The sequence below is a fragment of the Monodon monoceros genome, unplaced genomic scaffold, assembly GCF_005190385.1.
Source record: "Monodon monoceros isolate NGI ecotype Baffin Bay Population unplaced genomic scaffold, NGI_Narwhal_1 Super_Scaffold_13, whole genome shotgun sequence".
Lineage (NCBI taxonomy): Eukaryota > Metazoa > Chordata > Mammalia > Artiodactyla > Monodontidae > Monodon > Monodon monoceros.
Window position 1 is genome coordinate 50,138,587 of NW_021703769.1, and position 20,500 is coordinate 50,159,086.

The window sequence follows — 20,500 nt, forward strand, 5'->3', positions numbered from 1 at the left end:
GGCTCAAGCTTTTATAGAAACTGCTCCACCTCTGCGATTGGGCAATACCAGCGGAAGTATCTTCCTTCTTCACCGCTGATACGCTCCTTTCTCTACTCTCCAAGTCTCCACCAATCGAGCCTTGACATTTATTTTGGGGGCGGTCTGCCTGACCCGACACCCGAAGCTCCACCCTTTTGCAGAGGCCATTGAACTTAACTGTGAGCGACGGATACATATAGCCAATCAGAGACCGATCTGCAACATAGAGTGATTCTGAAGCCACCAATCCCGCCCCGCAACATCTGAGCCGCCGGAAGTCGTAGTTTCTGAAGAGCCTCTAGTAAGGCGGCCGCCTGGGGCCCCGAGAGCCAGGGAACTGCAAATCCCGGCGGGCACAGCGCCTGAGCGCTTCCGGCTCGAACGTCCTGTCCCTTTCCCGGCCAGCGGTAGAGGGGGCACGATGAAGCGGGAGGGTGGCGCTGCGATTCCCGAGCGGCCACGGGCGGGTGAGTGTCCTAGCGGCGTGCCGGGCCTGGGGCTCGCGCCTTGGGCCCGCGCCTTGGGCCCGCGCGGTGGGGCGGAGGGCCGGCGTGTTGGTGTCTGGGGAATGGGTCGGGCCTGGGGGGCGGGGCTGAGACGCTCCGGGGTCTCCCCGGTCAGTCCGTCTGTCTGTCAGCTGGTCCGTCACTCATTCCCTTTCTCCATTCTCTCCTTTATTCATTCCTTCTTCCTGCGTTTACTGATCGCCGCCGGGTGCCCAGCACTGTCGTAGGCGCGGGGAGACTGCGGAGAGCATGATCCCAGTTCTCCTAGGCTCTTCTCGTTCAGGGTTTGTCACAACCTCGCCACTCTTGATACTTCGTGCCCATCATTCCCTGCTGTGCCTTGTAGGGTGTTGAGCAGTATCCCTGGTGTCCACCCACTGGATACCACTAACCTCCCCCACCCCCGAGGTGACAACCAAAAATGTCTCCAGACATTTACAAGCATACCCGCTTTGAGAACGGGTGATCTAGAGAGGGGTGCGGAATTGACAATGCAGACACAGTCGTGAGGATTTGTGATAGGTGCCATGAAAAAAAGAAGCAAGGTGTTGAGAAAGACAGTACCAGGGGCTCCTGAATGGCTTGGGGAGGGGGCATCTACAGTGAGCATCCCGTCCTGGAAAGTTGCTGGAAGAGCTTTTTGGGCAGAGGTAGCAAGATGTGCAAAGGCCCAGGGTGAGGAAGCTCAGCAGACACCCGCGGGTACTGGCAACGTCATGAGAGGTGAATTGGTGAAGACACACCAGAGGGCAGGATGGGGATTGTATTGTGCTTACAAGGGAGGCTGTTGGAGGACTCAAGCACAGAAGAGAGGGCATCAGGTCTAAGTCTAATAAAGAGCCTCTGGTTGTGAGTGGAGGATGGACTGCTAGCTTCAGTGGGGAAGTAGGAGAGAGTGAGGAGGCTGGCTTGCGTGCAGAGGAGAGTGGGTTGGGGCCCTCCTCTCCTAGTTCTCACTGGGTCTGGCTGCCCGGGCCTGGTTGTCTTGAGCCAGGTCAGGGTGGTCAGCTGCGGATGAGTCTGGGGTCCTGCTGGATGGCACCCTGCTCTAGTGGGGAGGGGTTCCACCCTACTTTGCTGTGTCCCTTGCTTAGAGCTCTATGCTGCCCAGCCTGTCAGCACACCCTTCTCCCATCCCTCAGACCCCTCCCCCCCCACAGGCCCCCTCTCCTGGGACCTGCCCACCCCCTGGCCTTTGCCAACTATGTGGCCTCTCTCTTCCTCATTCCTGCTCTGCGGATTCAATTTTCTCCATGGAAACCCCAGGCCCTGTGTCTCAAGGTGCCTGCATCCTATAGCAGTACTATCTCCAGGAAGCCAAAACCTCCCTCAGGGGGAGAGCAGGGAAAAGGGCAGTCTGGCTGAAAGAGACAGGCTGGGAAGGAGCGTAGGGCCTGGCCTACAGTGGATGTGAACCTTAGCCAGTTGGCTGGACAAAGGAATGGACAGTTTGGGAAATGGAAGAAGATGCAGTTGAAGGGCCTGAGCCACTTGGGAGGCTTCGGCAGCCCAGACACGGTGATTTGGCCGCTAGCTGGCATGGCTTGGGGAGGGGCTGGCTTACATGCAAGGTGGAGCTCCTTAGCTTGCCCGCGGCAACAGAGGAAGCAGAAGGAACAGGGCTTTGGTCAGCCTTGGTCATGACCCCTCGCTGGCTGTCTGTGCCTGGGGTGGCCTCTCAGCTTCCATTTTCAGTTTTCAGGGAGGAACTGATGTCAGTGGAGCCTTCACTGTTAACTCACATGGCATCTCGCACAGTTCCTTCCAGACTTGGGTACATCCACTCCATTTAATAGGTGAGAAATCCGAGGACCTGGCAGGCAAGTAACTTGCCCAGAGTCGCACACCTGTTAAGTGGCAGAAGCAGAATTTGAACTCAGGTCTGAGTCTGGCACTTGTGGGTAGGCATCTAGGACTTCAGACCTCTGGCTCAGACCCATGAAGATGGACCCACCAACCCCTCTCAACAGATGCCTTCAGTGTCCGCTGTGCACTGGCTGTGGGGCAGAAGAGGTATGGATGCTCCCCAGAGGAGCATGGAGTCAGGTGGGGCGGGCGAAGCAGGAGGTGGGCATTGGGGTAGTGCTGACGTCACTGTGCATACCTGGCCCTTGGCTGCCCTAAGCAGGAGGAGGCGGGCTGTCTGGAAGCCTTTTGGAGGGGTGAACAATCCCAAGAGCACCTAGGGAGGGCACCCAGCGGGGAAGGAGCAGCCCAGCAGACACCAGGACTGGAGGAATGTGCCAGAGGGCTGGATGACGAGGGCTAGACAGAGGAGTGGGCTGGGCCAGACCTCTGCCCTCCATGCTCCCGGTCACCTCCAGACCCAGATCTGGCCCAGGGACTGCGTGCCCTTCCTGACTTCTACAGGGGAGCAAGAAGGAGGAAGCCCAGGAGACAGAAGCCATGCAGGGAGCGATGAGAAAACGGCCAAGGGAGCCTGGAGGTGCAGACTGGGCCCAGGCACTGCTGGCCACTTGGCTCTTGGGTGAAGGCCCAGGGCCTGTTTCCATGAGTTTAGACCCACTAATTTAGGGACATGCTTTCCAGTTCCGCCCCTGCAGTCGAAGCTAGGCTGGGCACTGAAGTGGAGGGAAGGTGTGGACAGGAAAAAGTGGCCCTGCAGCCGGACACTGAGATAGGGGGATGAATGCCACCTCTTCCCAGAACATTCTCTCCCTGCTCTGGATCTGGCCAACTCCTTCCTCCAGGAAGCCCTCTGCATGTCCCCCAGGCTGGGCCAGGTTCCCACCTCATACATGGCCATCAGATGTGGGAAATAAAGGATGGGGAGATGAGGCTGGCCCCAAGGACACTGGGGAAGGGAAGGCATTCCCATTGCCAAGTGGGGGTTAAGGCCAGGCCACAGAGCAGGAGAGACTCCCTCCCTCTAGCACAGGGGCCCGGGGAGGCTGGAGAGGCTGGACCTGGACAGGAAAGGCCAGGAGGCTGGGTGGAGGGTGTGAGGGGGCAGAGCCCTTGGGAGGGGAGGTCACAGCAGGTGTCTAGGCAGGCAGCTTTGAAACCTCTGGGGAGTCCAGGCTGTGAATACGGAGGGAAGGATGGCAAGGTGAGGGCAAAGGTCTGGGCTGAGTCCTGGGAGGGAAGGGAGGCCGGGCAGACCTCAGATCAGGGCCTGATGAGGGGCTTCCCAACATCACACCCTTCCTGTTTGGGATGGAAAAGTCATATGAAGGGGACTCCAGGAAACAGCCAGGGGAAGTGTGTGTGGCTTTGCTATGGCAACCGGGCCTGTGTCTATAGGATTTGTCAACCTGGCCTGGGCTTGGGCCTGGGGACCTGGGGGACCAGGGAAGGGCTTACTGGGGGGCTGTGCAGTCTGCAGGTGATGCCAGGGGCTGCACCTGGAGCTCCGGCCACAGTCCAGCCAGCTGGCCACCCACGGCTCCGTGGCAGGAAGGGCCGCGGATTCCCGAGCCACCCACGCTCCTCCCTGGGGCAGTCGGTGCCAAACGTGTGGCCTGACGACATTTATGGGGCAGTCCACCCCCTCGCTGGCTCAGCATGTGCTGTTCAGGGAACCCCACCACATCTGCTGCCTAGGGCTATCAGAGGAGCTGCCTTGAGGTGGGGCTCGGCCTCGTCTGGCCACCCCACTGCCCCCAGCTCTGGCATGGCCAGCCTAGGCCACCCCTCCACTGGCTGCCAGCCACGGGACCATGCCTAACCCACACCCACTCTGGGTATTTACTAAGGGAAAGGGGGGTCATGTCCCACAGTCCTGAGTGTGAGGCCCCAGAAGATCCCTTTGGGCTCCCTCCAGGGGACAGGCTGAGGAGGGGCCCCAATGGAGCTGGCCTGCCCTCCTGCGCAGGCTGCTCAGAGAAGGGGGCTGGTGAGGAGCTTTCCTGAAGAGGGGCTGTGGTGGAGAAGTGCAGGGGCTGGGGCGTTCTGGGCAGATCGCTGGTTCCTCATTGGGCAGTGAGTGCACTGCAGGCCCCAGGAGCCCCTTAGACATGGATGTGGGTGGACAAAGACCCCTGGGTCTTGACCCCTGGCTCAGGCGGGCTGCTCCTGCACGGACCCGAAGCATCCGTTGGTCCCACGCTCCCATCAGCCTCATCCAAGGTGGACAGCCCCATTTCCGTCAGGACTTGGGGGCTTTTCTCTTTCTGGGATAGAATCCCTGAGTCCCTCCCCTGGGCTTTGCTGAGGCACCTGGGAACAGGAGGTGTGGGGACTTGGCAGGGAGTGGGGAAGGACTGAGGGGAAGCCCTTTCTCGCCCTCCCTAACCCCAGGTCTCCCTAGTTGGCCCATCCCACGCGGCTTTTCCCAGTTGGAGAGAGGCCAGGCTCTGCGTTGGCTGAGGATTCTTGCTCTAGTTGACAACTTCCTGCCTGCCTAAGAGCCTCAGGCTGACTGTGGGGTGGGGAAGAGGCCTCCTCCTCTGGGGGGCCAGGGCACAACACCAGGACGGCTGGGCCCAGCCTCCCTGTAGCCCCAACCAGGGGAGTGCTGCGTGTGCTGTTGTGTTTCTGGGGTTTTGGCCTCCAGAGCCAAAGGATACTGGGGAAGACTATTATTGCAAAATGCAGCCCCCAGGGACCGGCCTGAGGGCAGGCCGAGGGCATCTTGCTCAATTCTGAGATGCTCTGGATGCAATCTCTGGTTCTGGTTCCGGGTGGGCGGGGCGAGCAAGGTCTTCCCCCCACCCCCCTGTCCAGGGCTGGGGCTGCACACTGAACCCTGTGAACCGGGAAATGGTTCCCTCCCTCCTTCCCTCACTCAGCTTGGTTCATGGGCCGGTCTTGTACATCCCCTACCGGGCCTGACCGCTATTGGCTGTCTGCGGACTTTCCGGCCTGATTTGCATGTTGCCCTGCAGGCCCTGCGTGCCTTTCTGTTTACTTCACTTCAGAGTGCAGGACAGCCAGACGCCAGCTCTCCCAGGCTGCAGCAACAGGCACTTGGGCACCCGGCACCGAAGGGGGTCAGGCAGCGGGCTGGCTGAGGTCCTGGGAGAGCGCCTGCTGTGGTCCTGGCCACCCGGACCGTCCGTGGGTGCCGCTTGCTGGAGCCAGCAGCTGGCTTCTTGGCCCTGGGAGCTTGCACTGGAAGGAGCAGATGGATTGTAAAATCCAGGTCAGTGTCAGCCAGTGGCCCCCCTGTGACACCCCCCACTTCCGCCCCCGTGGTGCTAAGGCTGGAGCCAACCCTGGGTTTCCCCAAAGGACGGAGCTTTTCATGCTGATGTGAGGAATCTTGGAGCTCCTACTCTCCACTGTCTGGGCCTCACCGCAGCCAGAGTGTCCTTACCCCAAGCAGGGCAGCCCCCAAGACTTCCTGCTTAGCATGCAGACTCGCAGCGGGGCTGGAGGTGGGCTTCTGGACAAGCCCCTTTCACCCCTCTGCCTGAGGGCCTGGCGCTGCCCACTCTCAGGAGCCCCCGTCTCTCCCCTGAGAGGACAAGCCACCAGAGAGCCTGGGCTGGGGCAGGCAGCCAAGCCCCTTGAGTCACAGCAGGGAGAGTGGTGGGCAGGACAGGGGGGCTTTGGCCAAGCTCTCAGGACCCCCTATATAGCCAGACCCACAGGGGCTCAGAGCCCTGTGGGGGAGGTGCCTCATGGCAGTGCCAATTGCAGGGGCCAAGAGCCACCCTGTCAATGCCTGAGTCTCAAAGTTTGGGGGGGTGGCGTGCAGGTGGCATTTGAAGGGGTGGGCAGCTTGGGAGCACAGTGCAGAGGGCCGGGTATGCTTGAGAGCCCACCCCCCCCCCCGCAGACCTGCAGGCCGGGTTGGGGGACAATTGGGTGGGCCCCAGGTCACACTGCTTGGCCGTGGGGGGGTGGGGCGTGGACGTCACTAGATGGTCCAGGTCAGGAGGACCTGGTGTGGAAGGTGCCAGAACCAGCTGGACTGTACAGTTGCTCTCTGCTGGACTCACAGTAGGGGGCAGAGAGCATCTCCCGCCTTCTCCCACAGTGTGGGGGGCTTAGCAGCCCTTCCCCCCTGGAGCCTCACAGTCCTGCAGGACTCCAGACCACAGAGTGGGCCCCTGCCTGCCACGCGGCCCCAGGAGCAAGATGAGCCTGACCTCCTAGAGCAGTTCCTGATGCTGGTCTGATGGCTGGGCCGGGCACCAGGCAATGAGCCCACAGTCCCGGGGATGCTGCTGGGGGTCTCCTGAGGTGGAGAGCTCAAGTGGGCCTGTTGACAGCAGTCCTGAGCGTCTGGCCTTCCTCCCCGTGGGGAGCTTGGCTTCAAGCCGGCGGCCTCGTGGCTCTCAACACAGCCGACTGCTGCAGGGGGAGACTGTGCTCCTGGCTAGACTGTTGAGGGTCCTGACATGGGGAAGACCGCTTCCAGGGGGTGCCTGCTGATAGGGCCACCACAGGGTGGGCGCTGTCTCAGGAATGGAGCAGCTCTCCCTGGGGTCCCATCCTAGTGTGAGCTGCTGACTGGGTCTCCTTTTCTTTCTAATCTCTTCCTACTCTGTGGGTACACCTGGGCCTGGCCAGTTCTCTCAGGGCCCATCTAGCCCCTCTCTTCTTGTATGGGAGTCACCAGAGACCTGGGATGATTCCCACTGTGCCTTCTCCCTGCCACCCCAGCCCTTGAGACTGGGTCACACTGGGGCACCCTTTGTTCCTGGAGTGGGTGACCTGTACAAGGTCAAGAGTCGGAGTTCTTTGCTCCTCCCCCACCCGAAGGGGCTTTCTGCATGTGATGAGGCTGGTGAGGGGCTGGGCTCCAAGTACGTCACCCACAGGTTCTCTGCGGGCACAGCCAGCATCCCCGACATCCTGCAGACCGGGTGGCTTCGGCCTGACCACACCTGCCCTGGCAGGAAACAGGCCTGTGGCTTTGTCCTGCTGTGTATACCCAGCCTTGGCCCCAGGGACATTCAGACCTCGGACCCAGAGGAGCAGACAGAGCAGGGGTGAGGGGCTCTCCAGCTCTGGGGTGGAGCCGGTGGGCTTTTCCAAAGGGCTAAGCCTTAAAGCAAGGTAGAACGGAGTGTCAGCTGCCTGCTTGAACCCAGGGTCTCCTCCTTTTCTCTGGCCTGTGCACACCTGGGACGGGAGGGAGGGGAAGGGACTTTGCCCGCATGGACCTGCCCTTGTTGGGATTGGTGGTGGAGAGAGACTGAAGCGTGCCTTGTGGTGGACTGGCCAGAGGGGGCCTGCCTGTGTGGAGCGGCCCCACCAACCGACAGGGGCTTGGCCACCATCTCCAAAGCCCTTCATTTGTGCTCCACCCATAGGGGATGCTGCCCGAGGACCTTAGATGCCTCTCTAGAGCATGAGCTCGGGCAAGAGCGCCCGCTACAACCGCTTCTCCGGGGGGCCTAGCAACCTTCCTACCCCAGACGCCGCCACCGGGGTAAGGGGGACACCCTCGGGGAATGGTCTGCCTCTGTGCACACCCCACATACCCAGGGCCCCAGAAGAGCTACCAGAGCAGTCCTCTCCCTACCTGGAGGTCCCTCGGGTGGGCCATGCCATGTGTGTGGTTGGCATGTCTGAGTATATGCACGCATGTGGACTCGTTAGTGGGAAAGCATGTCAGCTCATGTCCACGTGTGTGTCCACATCCTCGCTGGGGTCAAGGCCAAGTCTCATCTGTTCTCTCTCCAGACCAGAATGGAAACGACCTTCGGGCCCGCCTTTTCGGCTGTCACCACCATCACAAAAGGTGAGCCTGTGAGCCCAGGCCAACCTGGGCTGGGCAGGAGTCCCCCATCCTGCTCCCTCCTGTTCCACTGCCACATCCTCCTCCCACACCCCCACATCCTCCTGCACCTGCGTCCCGGGGCCTCGCCTGCCACCTCTCTGGGGTGGGCCGCCCGACTTCTCCAGCACCACTTTGCACACCTGTCCTTTATCAAGTGACCCCTGACTCGTCCCACCCAGGCTTCTAGCAGGCCCTGAAAGGTCAGGACGGGGGACCAGGCTGGGCATGGGGAGGTGATAAGAAGTACTCACGGGGTCCTTTCCCGAGTCTGGTCCCATGGTTGAGCCCTCAGCACTGTGTGTTCTGGGAGGTGGTGAGGAACTAGACCACGAGGGCACAACCTCCTTCCTGAAGACATGAGGGCATGGGGCCCCTCCTGTCAGGACCGGTGCTTCTGGGGAGCAGTGTGTGTTCTTTTGCCTTTTCAGGACTGCCCCTCGTAGGAGAACACCAGCTGCTAATTAGTTTTTTAATTGCTTTTCCACGGTATCTTCTGGATACACTTTTCGGTGGGGTCACCAGGCTGCCATGGACATCTGCTCACACAGGCTCCTTTTTACCGCTGGGTGACCCCCTCGGGGGCTGTGAAAGAGCCCTCCTTTTTTCTTAGATGTTCTTTTCTGAAGGAAAAGCAAATATACATACCCCTTAATCGCATCACCCGAGTAATTGTTCTTTAATTTCTTATCCAGCTTTAGAAACCATGTAGCACCCTGTCGTGGCAGTCAAAAGCTCCCGGGCAGAGAGTAACGGGGGCCTGTCTCGCCCGTGGCCAACCCAGCGACTCCCTCAGTGTCAGGGATGGTCAGAGCCAGTGACCAGGCACGAACAGTTGCCTCGCCCAGCCCCTCTCATTACAGACAGAGAAACTGAGGCCCAGTCACAGGGCAGCCATGTGAAGCCTGGATCATGAACCAGGCCTTTGGGGCTGGTTGTTGTGACATCTGGCCCTGGCTGGGGCCTGAGACCAGTGTTGGCCACTGTAGGCCTCTGGCTGCTGCCTTCAGGGCCTGTGAGGCTGGCTCCTATTCCCGCGTGGACCCCTGACCAGTGCCTTCTCTGGGCAGCTGGGGTGACGTGCAGGAGGAGGAGGGCCATGCCTTCAGCAGCCTTCCTGTAGGAGTCCAAGAGGGCCTGTGGCTGGTTCCTGATTCTGGCCGCACCAGGGGAAGAGGTGGGCGGAGAGGGGACCTAGACCACCAGGCTGCCATCCTGGCCCCACCATGTACCAGCTGAGGGGCCTCGGACCTCTCTGCCTGTGGGTGGCAGGGCTGGGGCTGGGAGCTTCTGGATTCAGCTCTGGGACTGTCCAGGGCAGGCTGAGCCCTGCAGGTGAGCTGCAGGCACTGGTTAGACCTGGGGAGGCGACCACAACCCCAAGCCCAGCCTCCGCCCCTGCCTGGCCCATCTGCGAAGGAGCCCGCTGCCTGCCACGGTGGTCAGGCCTCCCCGCACGGCCCCGCTCGCGGCATCTCAGCCCTGTTTTCTTCGCAGCTGATGGGACCAGCACATACAAACAGCACCGCAGGACACCCTCTTCCTCCAGCTCCCTCGCCTACTCCCCACGGGACGAGGAGGACAGCATGGTAGGTCTGCACCTCGCTCCCCCCTCCCCACCCCTCCAGAGCCTGCCTCCCACCATGCCCTCCCTCCAGGCGCCCAGGGCCCAGGAGGAGCTGAAGGTGGAGCCTCAGCCGGGAGCTCAGGTCTGAGGGTGAAGCGAGCTGGTGTCAGAGGCCCAGCATGTGCGACACCCTGAGGCCTGAGCACGCATGGCTGGGTTTCCAGAGAGAGGCGCTGGTGAAGGTGGCTGAGCCAGAGGGTGTGGCGCCTGCAGGCTGAGAGGAGGCAAGTTTGGCTCCATCTTGTGGGGGTGGGAGCCACAGAAGGTTCATTTGGGAGGGTAACTAGATCCGATCCCCTTTTAAAAAATATTTATTTATTTATTTTGGCTGCGTTGGGTCTTCGTTGCTGCACATGGGCTTTAGTTGCAGCAAGTGGGGGCTACTCTTCTTTGCAGTGCGCAGGCTTCTCATTGTGGTGGCTTCTCTTGTTGCGGAGCACGGGCTCTAGGGCGTGCAGGCTTCAGTAGTTGTGGCTCACAGGCTCTAGAATACAGGCTCAGTAGTTGTGGCGCACAGGCTTAGTTGCTCCACGACATGTGGGATCTTCCTGGACCAGGGCTCGAACCTGCGTCCCCTGCATTGGCAGGCAGACTCTTAACCACTGCACCACCAGGGAAAAAACCTCATTTTTAAAGCTTCATCTGTTGCTGAGCAGAGGATGAATGGGTGGGTTGCCGGGTAGAGGCAGAGGCCCCGAGTTTGGGGTTCCTGACGAGGGAGACGGGGTTCAGCAGGTGGGGAAAGATGGATAGGCCCAGGCTGGGGTCAGTGAGGAAGGGCTTTGGGTCAGAGTTGGAGCTGGCTGTCGGTACCCAGGCCGTGTGGCCAGGGTCACAGTGGCCATTCCCTGTTTGTCGGTCCTCGCCCGGCTCTGGGACTGCTGCGGGAAGCGAAGGCTGGCCTGGCTGGTGCGGGTGGGATGCGAGCAACCTCCCACTGCCACTCACCTCTCCTGTGCCTGCTTTCTGCTTTCCCTCAGAGCCCCCGACAGACCCCGGCCAGTGCTCCAGCCCTTCTAGCCTCCCAGCACCGAAGGCTTCTCCTCATGCTGGGCAGCCAGGCCTTTGTTTCCTATTTAATAGGGAGAAAAAAAGTATTTTTAATTATTCAAACAAACAAGTTTGTGTGCCCAGCACTGCACTAGGCCCTCCCTAAACACAAGCTCCCCCTTCCCTTGGGCTCTGCCTGCCTCCGTCTCCGGGACCTGTGACCTGCCCATGGAGTGAGGCTGGGAACAGAAGGCTCGCCTGCCCAGCTGGGCCTTGAAGGAAGTGAATTCCCCGTGCCTGTGGTTTCTGGAATCCTTGGGTTTTGGTGGCTCTAAGGAGGTAGGCGTGTGCTGTGAGGGCCCTGAGCTGCAGCCACCTGGGCACCATCTCTGTTGGATGTTCGGCCCCCACAGGCTGCCCCCTCTGCTTGCCCTGGGGAGCCGGGCCTTCCCCCAGGCCCTGTACTTTAGGGCCAGCTACCCTGCCCCCAGCCCAGGCCTGGCAGCCACAGCCCCTTCACTCAGGAGGAGTGGGAGCCCAGCAAGGGGCAGGCGGGCAGCGGGGCAGGGGGCTAGGGGGGCAGGGGAGAACAGAGCCAGGCCGGGCCCCGTATGCTTAGCCCAGCTCCTGCCTGGACCTGCTCTCACCCTCTGGTTTCCATCGCTGCCCTGGGGATAATTTGACTCACTTCTTCTGATTTCCTCTCTTGTTCCTCATGTGGCATTTCCATGCAAACATGCCACTTGAGATGCTGTGACGGGAGGTGGGTGCTGCCCTGGTGAGGGAGGTCCCTGTCCGCGGGCATGCTGGGGACACTGATCTCTGCTGCACCCGCTCGGGGAAGCCGGCTCCTGGAACTGCCCAGCCAGCCTCCCTCTGCCCGCTGTGGGTCCCACACCCCGGGCTGGCGGGGAGGGGATCATTCCAACAGTCCCCACACCCACAGAGGCTCAGACAGAGGCAGCCAGGTCCCAGAGTGGCTGGGACCTAGAGGGGGCAGGTGGGCTGGGCGTGGAGGCAGGAGGTTTATGGCTCATGAATGAAGCTTTGGGGCAGGAGGGGAAGAGTGTGGGGAGCGATTGCTCTTGGAGTATCTCTTCTGGAGGGTTCCAGGCCCAGAGGGGAGGAAGGGACAGTACCCCTTGCCCTGGCACTCCCCCAGATCCGTGTTTCTGGTGGCTCAGACAGAGACGAGCACCCGTGGCCCCCCCTCCTGCTCTCAGAAGCTTGGTTGGGGTTTGGTGGGGGTGTCCCCGCCTTCCCTCAGGGAGTCTCACTGGCCTGGGCTAGTGTCCCCGACCAGGACGGCCAGGCGGGTGGCTGAGCCCAGCGGGCACCTGGAGCCCTGCAGCTTCCCGCGGCCAGCCTTCCACCCCCTTCCCTCCAGCAGTCTGGGGGCCGTGGCCACCCCCGCCCCGGGATTGGCTGGTGGAGGTGTCCCCTCTGCGGCCTACATTCCCTCACGGGAAGCAGGAAGCAGGCCGAGCGTGTCCTCGTAGAATTGAATAGCAGGAAGTCTCTCCATTTACACAAAGAAAGTTGGCAGATGTGAGCAGGCGTCCCAACCACAGGGCCGGGACTGCCAGGCAGGCGGGGCCCGGGCGTCACACCGGCTCCCCACGCACAGCCGGGCTGTGGGCTAAGTGGGCACCCACTGGGACGGGGGTCTGAGCCCGGCCCTCCTGCCAGCTGACGGCCTCCTGTCTGCCTGCAGCCCCCCATCAGCACCCCACGCCGCTCTGACTCGGCCATCTCCGTCCGCTCCCTGCACTCGGAGTCCAGCATGTCCCTGCGCTCCACATTCTCGCTGCCCGAGGAGGAGGAGGAGCCGGTAGGTGTGGCCGGGCAGGCTCGGTGCAGACTCCAAGGGACCCTCCCCGTCCTGGGGCGGTGGGGACACCTTCCCCTCAGGCCCTGATCGGGGCCCCTGATCCGCACGGGTCCACGTCAGGGACTCGGGGGGCTGGGCTGGGTCCCCCAGGCACGTTCTTCTCACTCCCCACCCCAGGGGCTGCCCAGGCATCAGCTTTGGGAATGAAAGGCGGGTTCCACATGGGGCCCTTTCTAGTCTCTGTCCCAGGGAGAGGGTAGGTGTCATGGGGTGAGGGCATGGCTGGAGGGGTTCTTCCTGCTCAGGTCTGCTGGAGCTCAGGCCCAGCTGTAGGCTTCAGTGGACTCCTCCTCTCAGGACACATCCTGGCAGAGGTGCTTCCACCCCAATAGGGCAGCCCAGGCCCGCAGAGGAAGGGGCTGGGGCCCTGGGTGCCCGCACTCATGTCAGCAGTCCCAGGCCCCACCCTCACCCAGCCCTGCCTGTTCTAGGAGCCGCTGGTGTTTGCCGAGCAGCCCTCGGTGAAGCTCTGCTGCCAGCTCTGCTGCAGTGTGTTCAAGGACCCTGTGATCACCACGTGTGGGGTGAGGCTGCCCCTCCCCGACCTGTGCACCACCGTGAGGCCCCTTTCATGGGGAGCCTTGGCCTCGCTCACAGGCCTGGTCTGGCCACCCAGCAGGTGCCCTTTGCAGTGGGCACGGGGTGGGGGCAGCTCTGCGGCCACACCCCAGTCTGCCCATTGTCTCCACAGCATACCTTCTGTCGAAGATGCGCCTTGAAGTCAGGTAGGGCCCTCTCAGCCTAGGCTCGGCCACCTTTATTCCCCAGCGGTGGGAGGTCCCTCCGGGGACGTCCGGCCTGGGCCCAGCACTGATGGAGACCCTGGCTGCACAGCCGCTTCTCCCTAGTCCTCCTGCGGCAGTGGTTCCTGGGTGACTGCTCAGGCCAGGCTCGGGCCAGGCTCAAGACCTTGACGAGCACGGCAGCTCAGAGCCCGCCCCACGGCGGGTGTGGGTGGGCCTTCTGGGCACAGTGCCCACTCTCTCGGACGCTGCCCCTGCTGTCAAGGCTGCCGGCCTCACCGTCTCAGGCCTTAGCAGCTGGCCCAGGACTGGCCCTCTCCGTGCTCTGTCTTCAGCTCTCTTGGCCCTGCCCCAGACTCTCGGGTCAACTGAGAGGCCTCTGCCACCACCTGCTCACCCAGTGGTCATTCTTGGTGGCCCAGCCATGCACCCTTTCCTGTTACAGGCGCCCCAGAGGGGAAGGTAGATGGGTGGATTAGGCCCCTGACAGAGGCTCAGCCCACCCAGCTGGGGGAGCGTGTTCCAGGCCTGCCGCCCACCAGGGAATGGTCTCCCCCAGAGCAGCCTGGCCACAGTGCCCAGGGCAGGGCTGCCAGGGGAGATGGTGGCTGGGTGGGCTGTGGGGTCAGCATGCCCTCCCCCCCAGAGAAGTGTCCCGTGGACAATGCCAAGCTGACGGTGGTGGTGAACAACATCGCAGTGGCTGAGCAGATTGGCGAGCTCTTCATCCACTGCAGGCACGGTTGTCGGGCAGTCGGGGGCGGGAAGCCCACTGTCTTTGAGGTGGACCCCCGAGGGTGTCCCTTCACCATCAAGCTCAGCGCCCGGAAGTAAGTGCCCCCCTCCATCCCCAGTCCCCACCCCCCAGGGGTACTGAGAACCAGTGCCCCTGGGGACTCAGCACCCCCCCACGTCCCACCTCCCCCAGGGACCACGAGGGCAGCTGTGACTACAGGCCTGTGCGGTGCCCCAACAACCCCAGCTGCCCGCCCCTTCTCAAGATGAACTTGGAGGCACATCTCAAGGAGTGCGAGCACATCAAGTGTCCCCACTCCAAGTACGGGTGAGTGGGCGGGGGTGGGCGCACGGGGCTGCCTCGGGGTGGGGGTGGGCAGACCTGAGGGGGCGAGTGGGTCTGGGCTGGCATTCATGGTCCCTCCTTCAGCAAACCTTGGTTGAGATCCACCTGTCTGCCAGGCTCTGGGGAGACGACCTTAGCGGGAACCACACCATCGTCTATGTAATTACAAACTGAGGTACAGGTGCTGAGGAGACCTGCGCACCATGGGAACACGGGGGACGGAGCGGTCAGGGAGCTGCGGGTGGTTGGGGAAGGCACGAGCTGAGAATGAATGCATGCGTGGGCACGAGCCGGGCAAAGACCTGGGTGAGGGCTTCCGGCAGCTGGCGGAGTTGAGAGCAGAGGGGAGGTGGGGGTGGGAGAAGAGGCAGCAGCTGGCTCTTTAGGGCAGAAGCTGGTGAGGTGGTGGAGGAGCCCTTGAAGAGCTCTGAGCAGGAGTGAAGTGACTGGATTGCTGGGTAGAAGCAGGGTGGGTAGGTGGGTTGGTGGGCATGCAGGTATGCAGAGGATGGTGGCCCATTGGGGCTGCAGTGGGCACAGAAGTGGGATTTGAGAGAGATTCTTGGGGTTGGGGAGGCAAAGGGAAGGGCCTAACTGGGCGGGCAGTTGAACAGGTGGGCAGGGCAGCTGTCCTGTCCCTCCAGGTGCACGTTCATTGGAAACCAGGACACGTATGAGACGCACTTGGAAACCTGCCGCTTCGAGGGCCTGAAGGAGTTCCTTCAGCAGACGGATGACCGCTTCCACGAGATGCATGTGGCACTGGCCCAGAAGGACCAGGAGATCGCCTTCCTGCGCTCCATGTTGGGCAAGCTCTCAGAGAAGATCGACCAGCTGGAGAAGAGCCTGGAGCTCAAGTTCGGTGAGAGCCTGGCCCAGAGGTGGCAGGGGTGCAGCCCCTCCTCCTGGTCCCTGACACCCTTCTTCTGGTCCCTGCTACACAGATGTCCTGGATGAAAACCAGAGCAAGCTCAGCGAGGACCTCATGGAGTTCCGGAGGGACGCGTCCATGTTGAATGTGAGCGGGCAGGGGCCTGATGCAGGGAGGTGGGGTGGGGTGGGGGACACAGGACCATCTCTCAGCTTGGGTCCCAGCAGGAGGCTTGTTCCCACTTATGATTAGGTGTCTGTGCTGGGAGGGCTGTTGCTGCATCTGCCCTGCCCTGGCAGAGCTCAGGCCTGGGGCCATGGAGGGCTGTGGAGCCCCGCCCACCCCACCCTCTGCTCTACTCTTGGCCTCGCAGGACGAGCTGTCCCACATCAATGCACGGCTGAACATGGGCATCCTAGGATGTGAGTATGGGCCCACTGCCGCTCCCGCCGCCATCCCCGAAGCCCCCTCCAGTTCCCCCATCACCAGTTCCCCCATCTCTCTGCAGCCTACGACCCACAGCAGATCTTCAAGTGCAAAGGAACTTTTGTGGGTCACCAGGGCCCTGTCTGGTGTCTCTGCGTCTACTCAATGGGGGACCTGCTCTTCAGCGGCTCCTCTGACAAGACCATCAAGGTGGGTAGGGTCCTGCCTAGGGGCTTGGCAGCCTGGTGGGGCAGGGGTGGGCATTGCACACCAGCCTCTGCCGGCTCCAGGCCTGCTCATGGATGGGGCTTTCTCCCCTCCCCCCATGCTCACGTCATTCCTGCCATGGTGCCCCCTGCCACTGGGCTGACCCTGCTGGGACCTGCCCTGATCCTGGTCTCTGCAGGTGTGGGACACATGTACCACCTACAAGTGCCAGAAGACGCTGGAGGGCCATGATGGCATTGTGCTGGCACTCTGCATCCAGGGGTGAGTGCAGGCACACGTGTGTCCACAGACCACAGGGCCCATGTGGAGCCAGGGATGGGAGGTCCTGTGGACTGTGAGCTTGAGTCCGTGGCTGCACGTGTCCTAGAGTGGCTCTTGTCTGCTCCTCCTGGGAGACACCCTCGACCCTGAGCAGGGCTGAATCATGGGTGGCAGCATGTAGGCCTTCCACCTCTGAAGCCGTACATTCACAGAGCAGAGCCTTGGCCCTGGAGAGACTCAGGCAGCCAGAGGACAGAGGTGGGACCAGAGAGTGGAGGCAGGGCCTCAGCTACTGCTGGCCGACAGCCAGAGCCCGGGGCGCAGCACCACAGAGAAGCCTGCCTGGCCACCCCCTCACCCCTAGGGTGCCCCTTCTAGACCTTCCCTCCTGTCTTGTGTCATGAGGCTTCTTGTTGTGGGCGTGAGTGTGTGAGTGTGTGTGTATGAGAGAGAGATGCTGGCTCACAGGAAGCAACAGCTTGACTGCCAACAACACTAACAGGGGTAATTACCTCTCAGCTCAGCTGTCAGATGCTTGCCAGGCAGGCACGGGGCTGGGCCTCCACTTCCAAGGTCCCCTCGCTAAGGCAGGAAAACCAAGGCTGGGCTCAGCAGTGATCCTGGCAATGGCCCAGGCTGCTGGTTCCCAGTGGCCAGTGCTCCCCCAGCCTGGCCAGGGCATTGTCAGCGAGGGTACTGGCTTCTCGCACCCTGACACCTTGGCTTTGCTTCCCCAGGTGCAAGCTCTACAGCGGCTCAGCCGACTGCACCATCATCGTGAGTGGGGCCAGCAGGCGGGCCGGGACCCCCAGGCTCGCTGTGCCATTGGGGCCTGGGCTCGGCCAGGGCCTAAGGCTTCCCGTCCTCCCTCCCGCCAGGTTTGGGACATCCAGAACCTGCAGAAGGTGAACACGATCCGGGCCCACGACAACCCGGTGTGCACGCTGGTCTCCTCACACAACATGCTCTTCAGCGGCTCCCTGAAGGCCATCAAGGTCAGGCAAGGTGGTGTACATGTGTGCGGGGCGGCAGGGTGCCGGTGCCTGCCCCCCAGGCCTGCGCTCACAGCCACTCCCACAGGTGTGGGACATTGTGGGCACCGAGCTGAAGCTGAAGAAGGAGCTCACCGGCCTCAACCACTGGGTGCGGGCCCTGGTGGCTGCCCAGAGCTACCTGTACAGCGGCTCCTACCAGACAATCAAGGTGCGCCCTCCCTGTGCCGGCTCCATCTGCCCTGCCCCCGCGCTGCCAGCGTGGGGAGACCCTCACATGCACCCTGGGTGGTGGGCTGCTGAGAGGCCCAGGGGATGAGGCGCCTGGCCTGGGACCAAGTGACCCGCACTTGCCCATAGATCTGGGACATCCGGACCCTCGACTGCATCCACGTCCTGCAGACATCTGGCGGCAGCGTCTACTCTATTGCCGTGACGAATCACCACATTGTCTGTGGCACCTACGAGAACCTCATCCATGTAAGAGTGGATGCCAAAGGGCAGGGTCTGACTCTGGGCCCCTGTCTTCCCCGTCTGTGTCTCTGACCTGCCTGTGCCACCCCCTCAGGTGTGGGACATTGAGTCTAAGGAGCAAGTGCGGACCCTGACAGGACACGTTGGCACTGTGTATGCCCTAGCGGTCATCTCGACGCCAGACCAGACCAAAGTCTTCAGCGCATCCTACGACCGGTCTCTCAGGGTGCGAGCTGGCCTACCGACAGTGGGAGGCTCAGGGTGGGTGCCAGGCCTGGGCAGTCCTCATGTCCCATGTGCCCCCAGGTGTGGAGTATGGACAACATGATCTGCACGCAGACTCTGCTGCGTCACCAGGGCAGTGTGACTGCACTGGCAGTGTCCCGGGGCCGGCTCTTCTCAGGAGCCGTGGACAGCACCGTGAAGGTCAGTGCCTTGGCTCAGGCCATCCAAAGGGGCTGCATGGGGGGAGCGGGGGCGGGGGAGTTGGGATCTAGCGGCCCTGGGCAGGGGGCAGTGAAGGCAGGTATGGACGGCAGCTGGCTCTGGGGCTGGATGGCCAAAGGGGCACCTGAAACAGAGCCTTTCCCCTGCAGGTATGGACTTGCTAACAGAATCCAGGCCAGGTCTTGGCTTCCTCTGGGCCTGACCTAGGCCTGTCAAAGTCCGGCGAGCCACATGACTGGTCTTGGGGTCTCTGCCTGCCCCATGGGAACAGGCAGGCAGACTCAGCCAGGCAGACAATGCCCTCCCTGCCCTGCGCCCAGTGAGCCTCTCTCTGCTCGGCCTTGTCATCGTCACTGCCAGGACAGTGCCCAGACCGTCTGGGTGCCAGGTACGACGCTCACCAGGCCCACCCTCCATCCCCACTCCAGATGGACTGTGGGCCTTTTTACTCCCCTTTTCTACTGTTTTTAGACTGTATATAAATTTGATTACTTCCTGATTGAAATAAAAGCTGCACAGACTGTGGCTTTGAGTGGGGATGGTCCTCAGGGGGAGGAAGAGGCCACCTGAGGACACTGGGGAGCACAGGCACCAGCAGCCAGTGTGAGAGAAGCTGGGGTGGGAAGCTGGGCAGGGACCACAGGAGGCTCCTGTTGATATCCCCAGGATGTACACTCTTGGTGACTTCTCCTCCCTGTCGGGAACAGGCTAGCCCCCCACTTGCCCCAATGTACATACCCCAAAAAAGTGAGCCAGGCAGCTCCATATTCTGCTGTTTATTGACAGCTGACAGTAGCTCCCTGCCCGGACCCCCCCTCCCCACCTGCTGGCCCTGGCCTGGGCCACCCACTGAGGAGAGACCAAGTAGCTGGCCAGGCCCACCCACCCGGGGACGTGCCGGCACATGACCACTGGAAGGGGCCCCACACACCCAGGCACCACCTTGGCAGACCCCCTCAGCCCACCTGAATCACAATCGCTGGTTTTCGGCGCTTTTTAATTCTCTTTTTTGTTAAGAAATGTCAAAGTTGTGCCCAACACGTGGATCAGCAGACACGATAGAGGAGGCCAGTCAGTAGTTTTTGGAGTGGGGAGATGGAGGAAGAAGGCGAGAACGACCACACAACACGGCCTCAGACCATGAGCAGAGCGTCTGTGGGAACTGGAGCGGGGGTGGGCTGGCTGCGTGGGGCCAGCTCAGGGCCCCAAGGAGGGAGGGTTGGGCACACCCTCACACGCACCACACGCAGCCTGGCATGCATGTCCTGCACCCACTGCTGTCACCCAACTGACGCGCCCACGTTCACCACGCTGTGCACACAGCTCCCCTGAAGCCCAGATGCACCCTAACACCAGCACCCATGGGAGAGGCAGAGCCCTCCCCACTGTCTCCACGGCGTGGATGACAGCCCAGCGGCGAGCAAGGCACATCCTTCAAGTTCTTCAGATGCAGAGAAGTTAGGAGAGAGAGCAGAGGGAAGGCCCTGGCGGAGCACAGACCCCTCCCCCAGACCCCAGCCTCCTGTTGGTGCTACTGGGCCCGGGGGTCTGGCCACTCCTGGACAGAGGGAGAGAAGGATACACAGACAGATGGCCGGGGCCTCTAACAGCTTTTGTCTTGAGCTGGACTCCAGCGTCCTTGCAGTTGGTAAATGGTTTTCTATAGAATCAATAATATTTCTTCTTTCTTTAAATATATATTTGTTAAAGTTATACCTTTTTGTTTCTCTGGGGAAATCTGCCTCAGCTTATTCCCAATAAATTAATACTCTTCGATAGCTTATATTTAGGGAGGGGGGTGCAGTGGGGCAGGGGGCCCAACCCCAGCCCCTTGTGCTGCGTTGGAGTGGCTGGCAGAGGTCCCCAATGGGCAGTTCTGTGCTGGGCATAGGCCTGTGCTCTGCCACAGATTGGGGAGGGGGCTACAGCAGCTGCCCCCCTCCCGCTGCCTCCCAGGGTGGACCCAACCTGGACTCAGGGCAGGGGGTTCAGGAGTTTCCCCTCCTCTACCCACAGCGGGCAGAGCCTGGTGGTGGGCGGGCAGGTGGCCCAGCAGTTATTGCACAGGGAGCAGCAGATAAGGAAGGGCACCCACAAGGCAGCAGCATCTGCCCAGAGCCCTTGGGCCCACCAACCAGGCAGTCCTCCAAGCTGGGCCCAGGGGCAGGAGTTGTGCTTGTGCGGGGGCTGGACAGAACGGCCCACCCCCGCCTCGTGCCCGCGGCTGCCTAGCGGGCTGCCCCCTGCGC

General features: G+C 61.8%; 1 protein-coding gene across 4 annotated transcripts; it reads left to right on the forward strand.

Annotated features, from left to right (window-relative positions):
• Positions 1-399: 399 nt before the first annotated feature.
• Positions 400-20,467, forward strand: TRAF7 (TNF receptor associated factor 7). Of its 4 annotated transcripts, XM_029220781.1 has the most exons (22): positions 1,737-2,540; positions 5,375-5,631; positions 7,754-7,872; positions 8,127-8,184; positions 9,718-9,809; positions 12,552-12,668; positions 13,160-13,252; positions 13,420-13,453; positions 14,118-14,301; positions 14,400-14,534; positions 15,197-15,414; positions 15,497-15,570; positions 15,797-15,845; positions 15,932-16,059; positions 16,256-16,338; positions 17,076-17,115; positions 17,217-17,333; positions 17,419-17,541; positions 17,691-17,810; positions 17,899-18,030; positions 18,111-18,230; positions 18,401-20,467. In XM_029220781.1, the coding sequence occupies exons 3-22, from the start codon at positions 7,792-7,794 to the stop codon at positions 18,413-18,415; spliced, it is 2,013 nt and encodes a 670-aa protein (XP_029076614.1). In that variant the 5' UTR covers positions 1,737-2,540; positions 5,375-5,631; positions 7,754-7,791; the 3' UTR covers positions 18,416-20,467. The 4 variants fall into 4 exon arrangements, with proteins under 4 accessions (XP_029076613.1, XP_029076615.1, XP_029076614.1 ...); XM_029220780.1 differs by lacking the exons at positions 1,737-2,540; positions 5,375-5,631 and adding an exon at positions 400-488; XM_029220782.1 differs by having other exon boundaries at positions 1,736-5,631; positions 14,400-14,528.
• Positions 20,468-20,500: the final 33 nt, after the last annotated feature.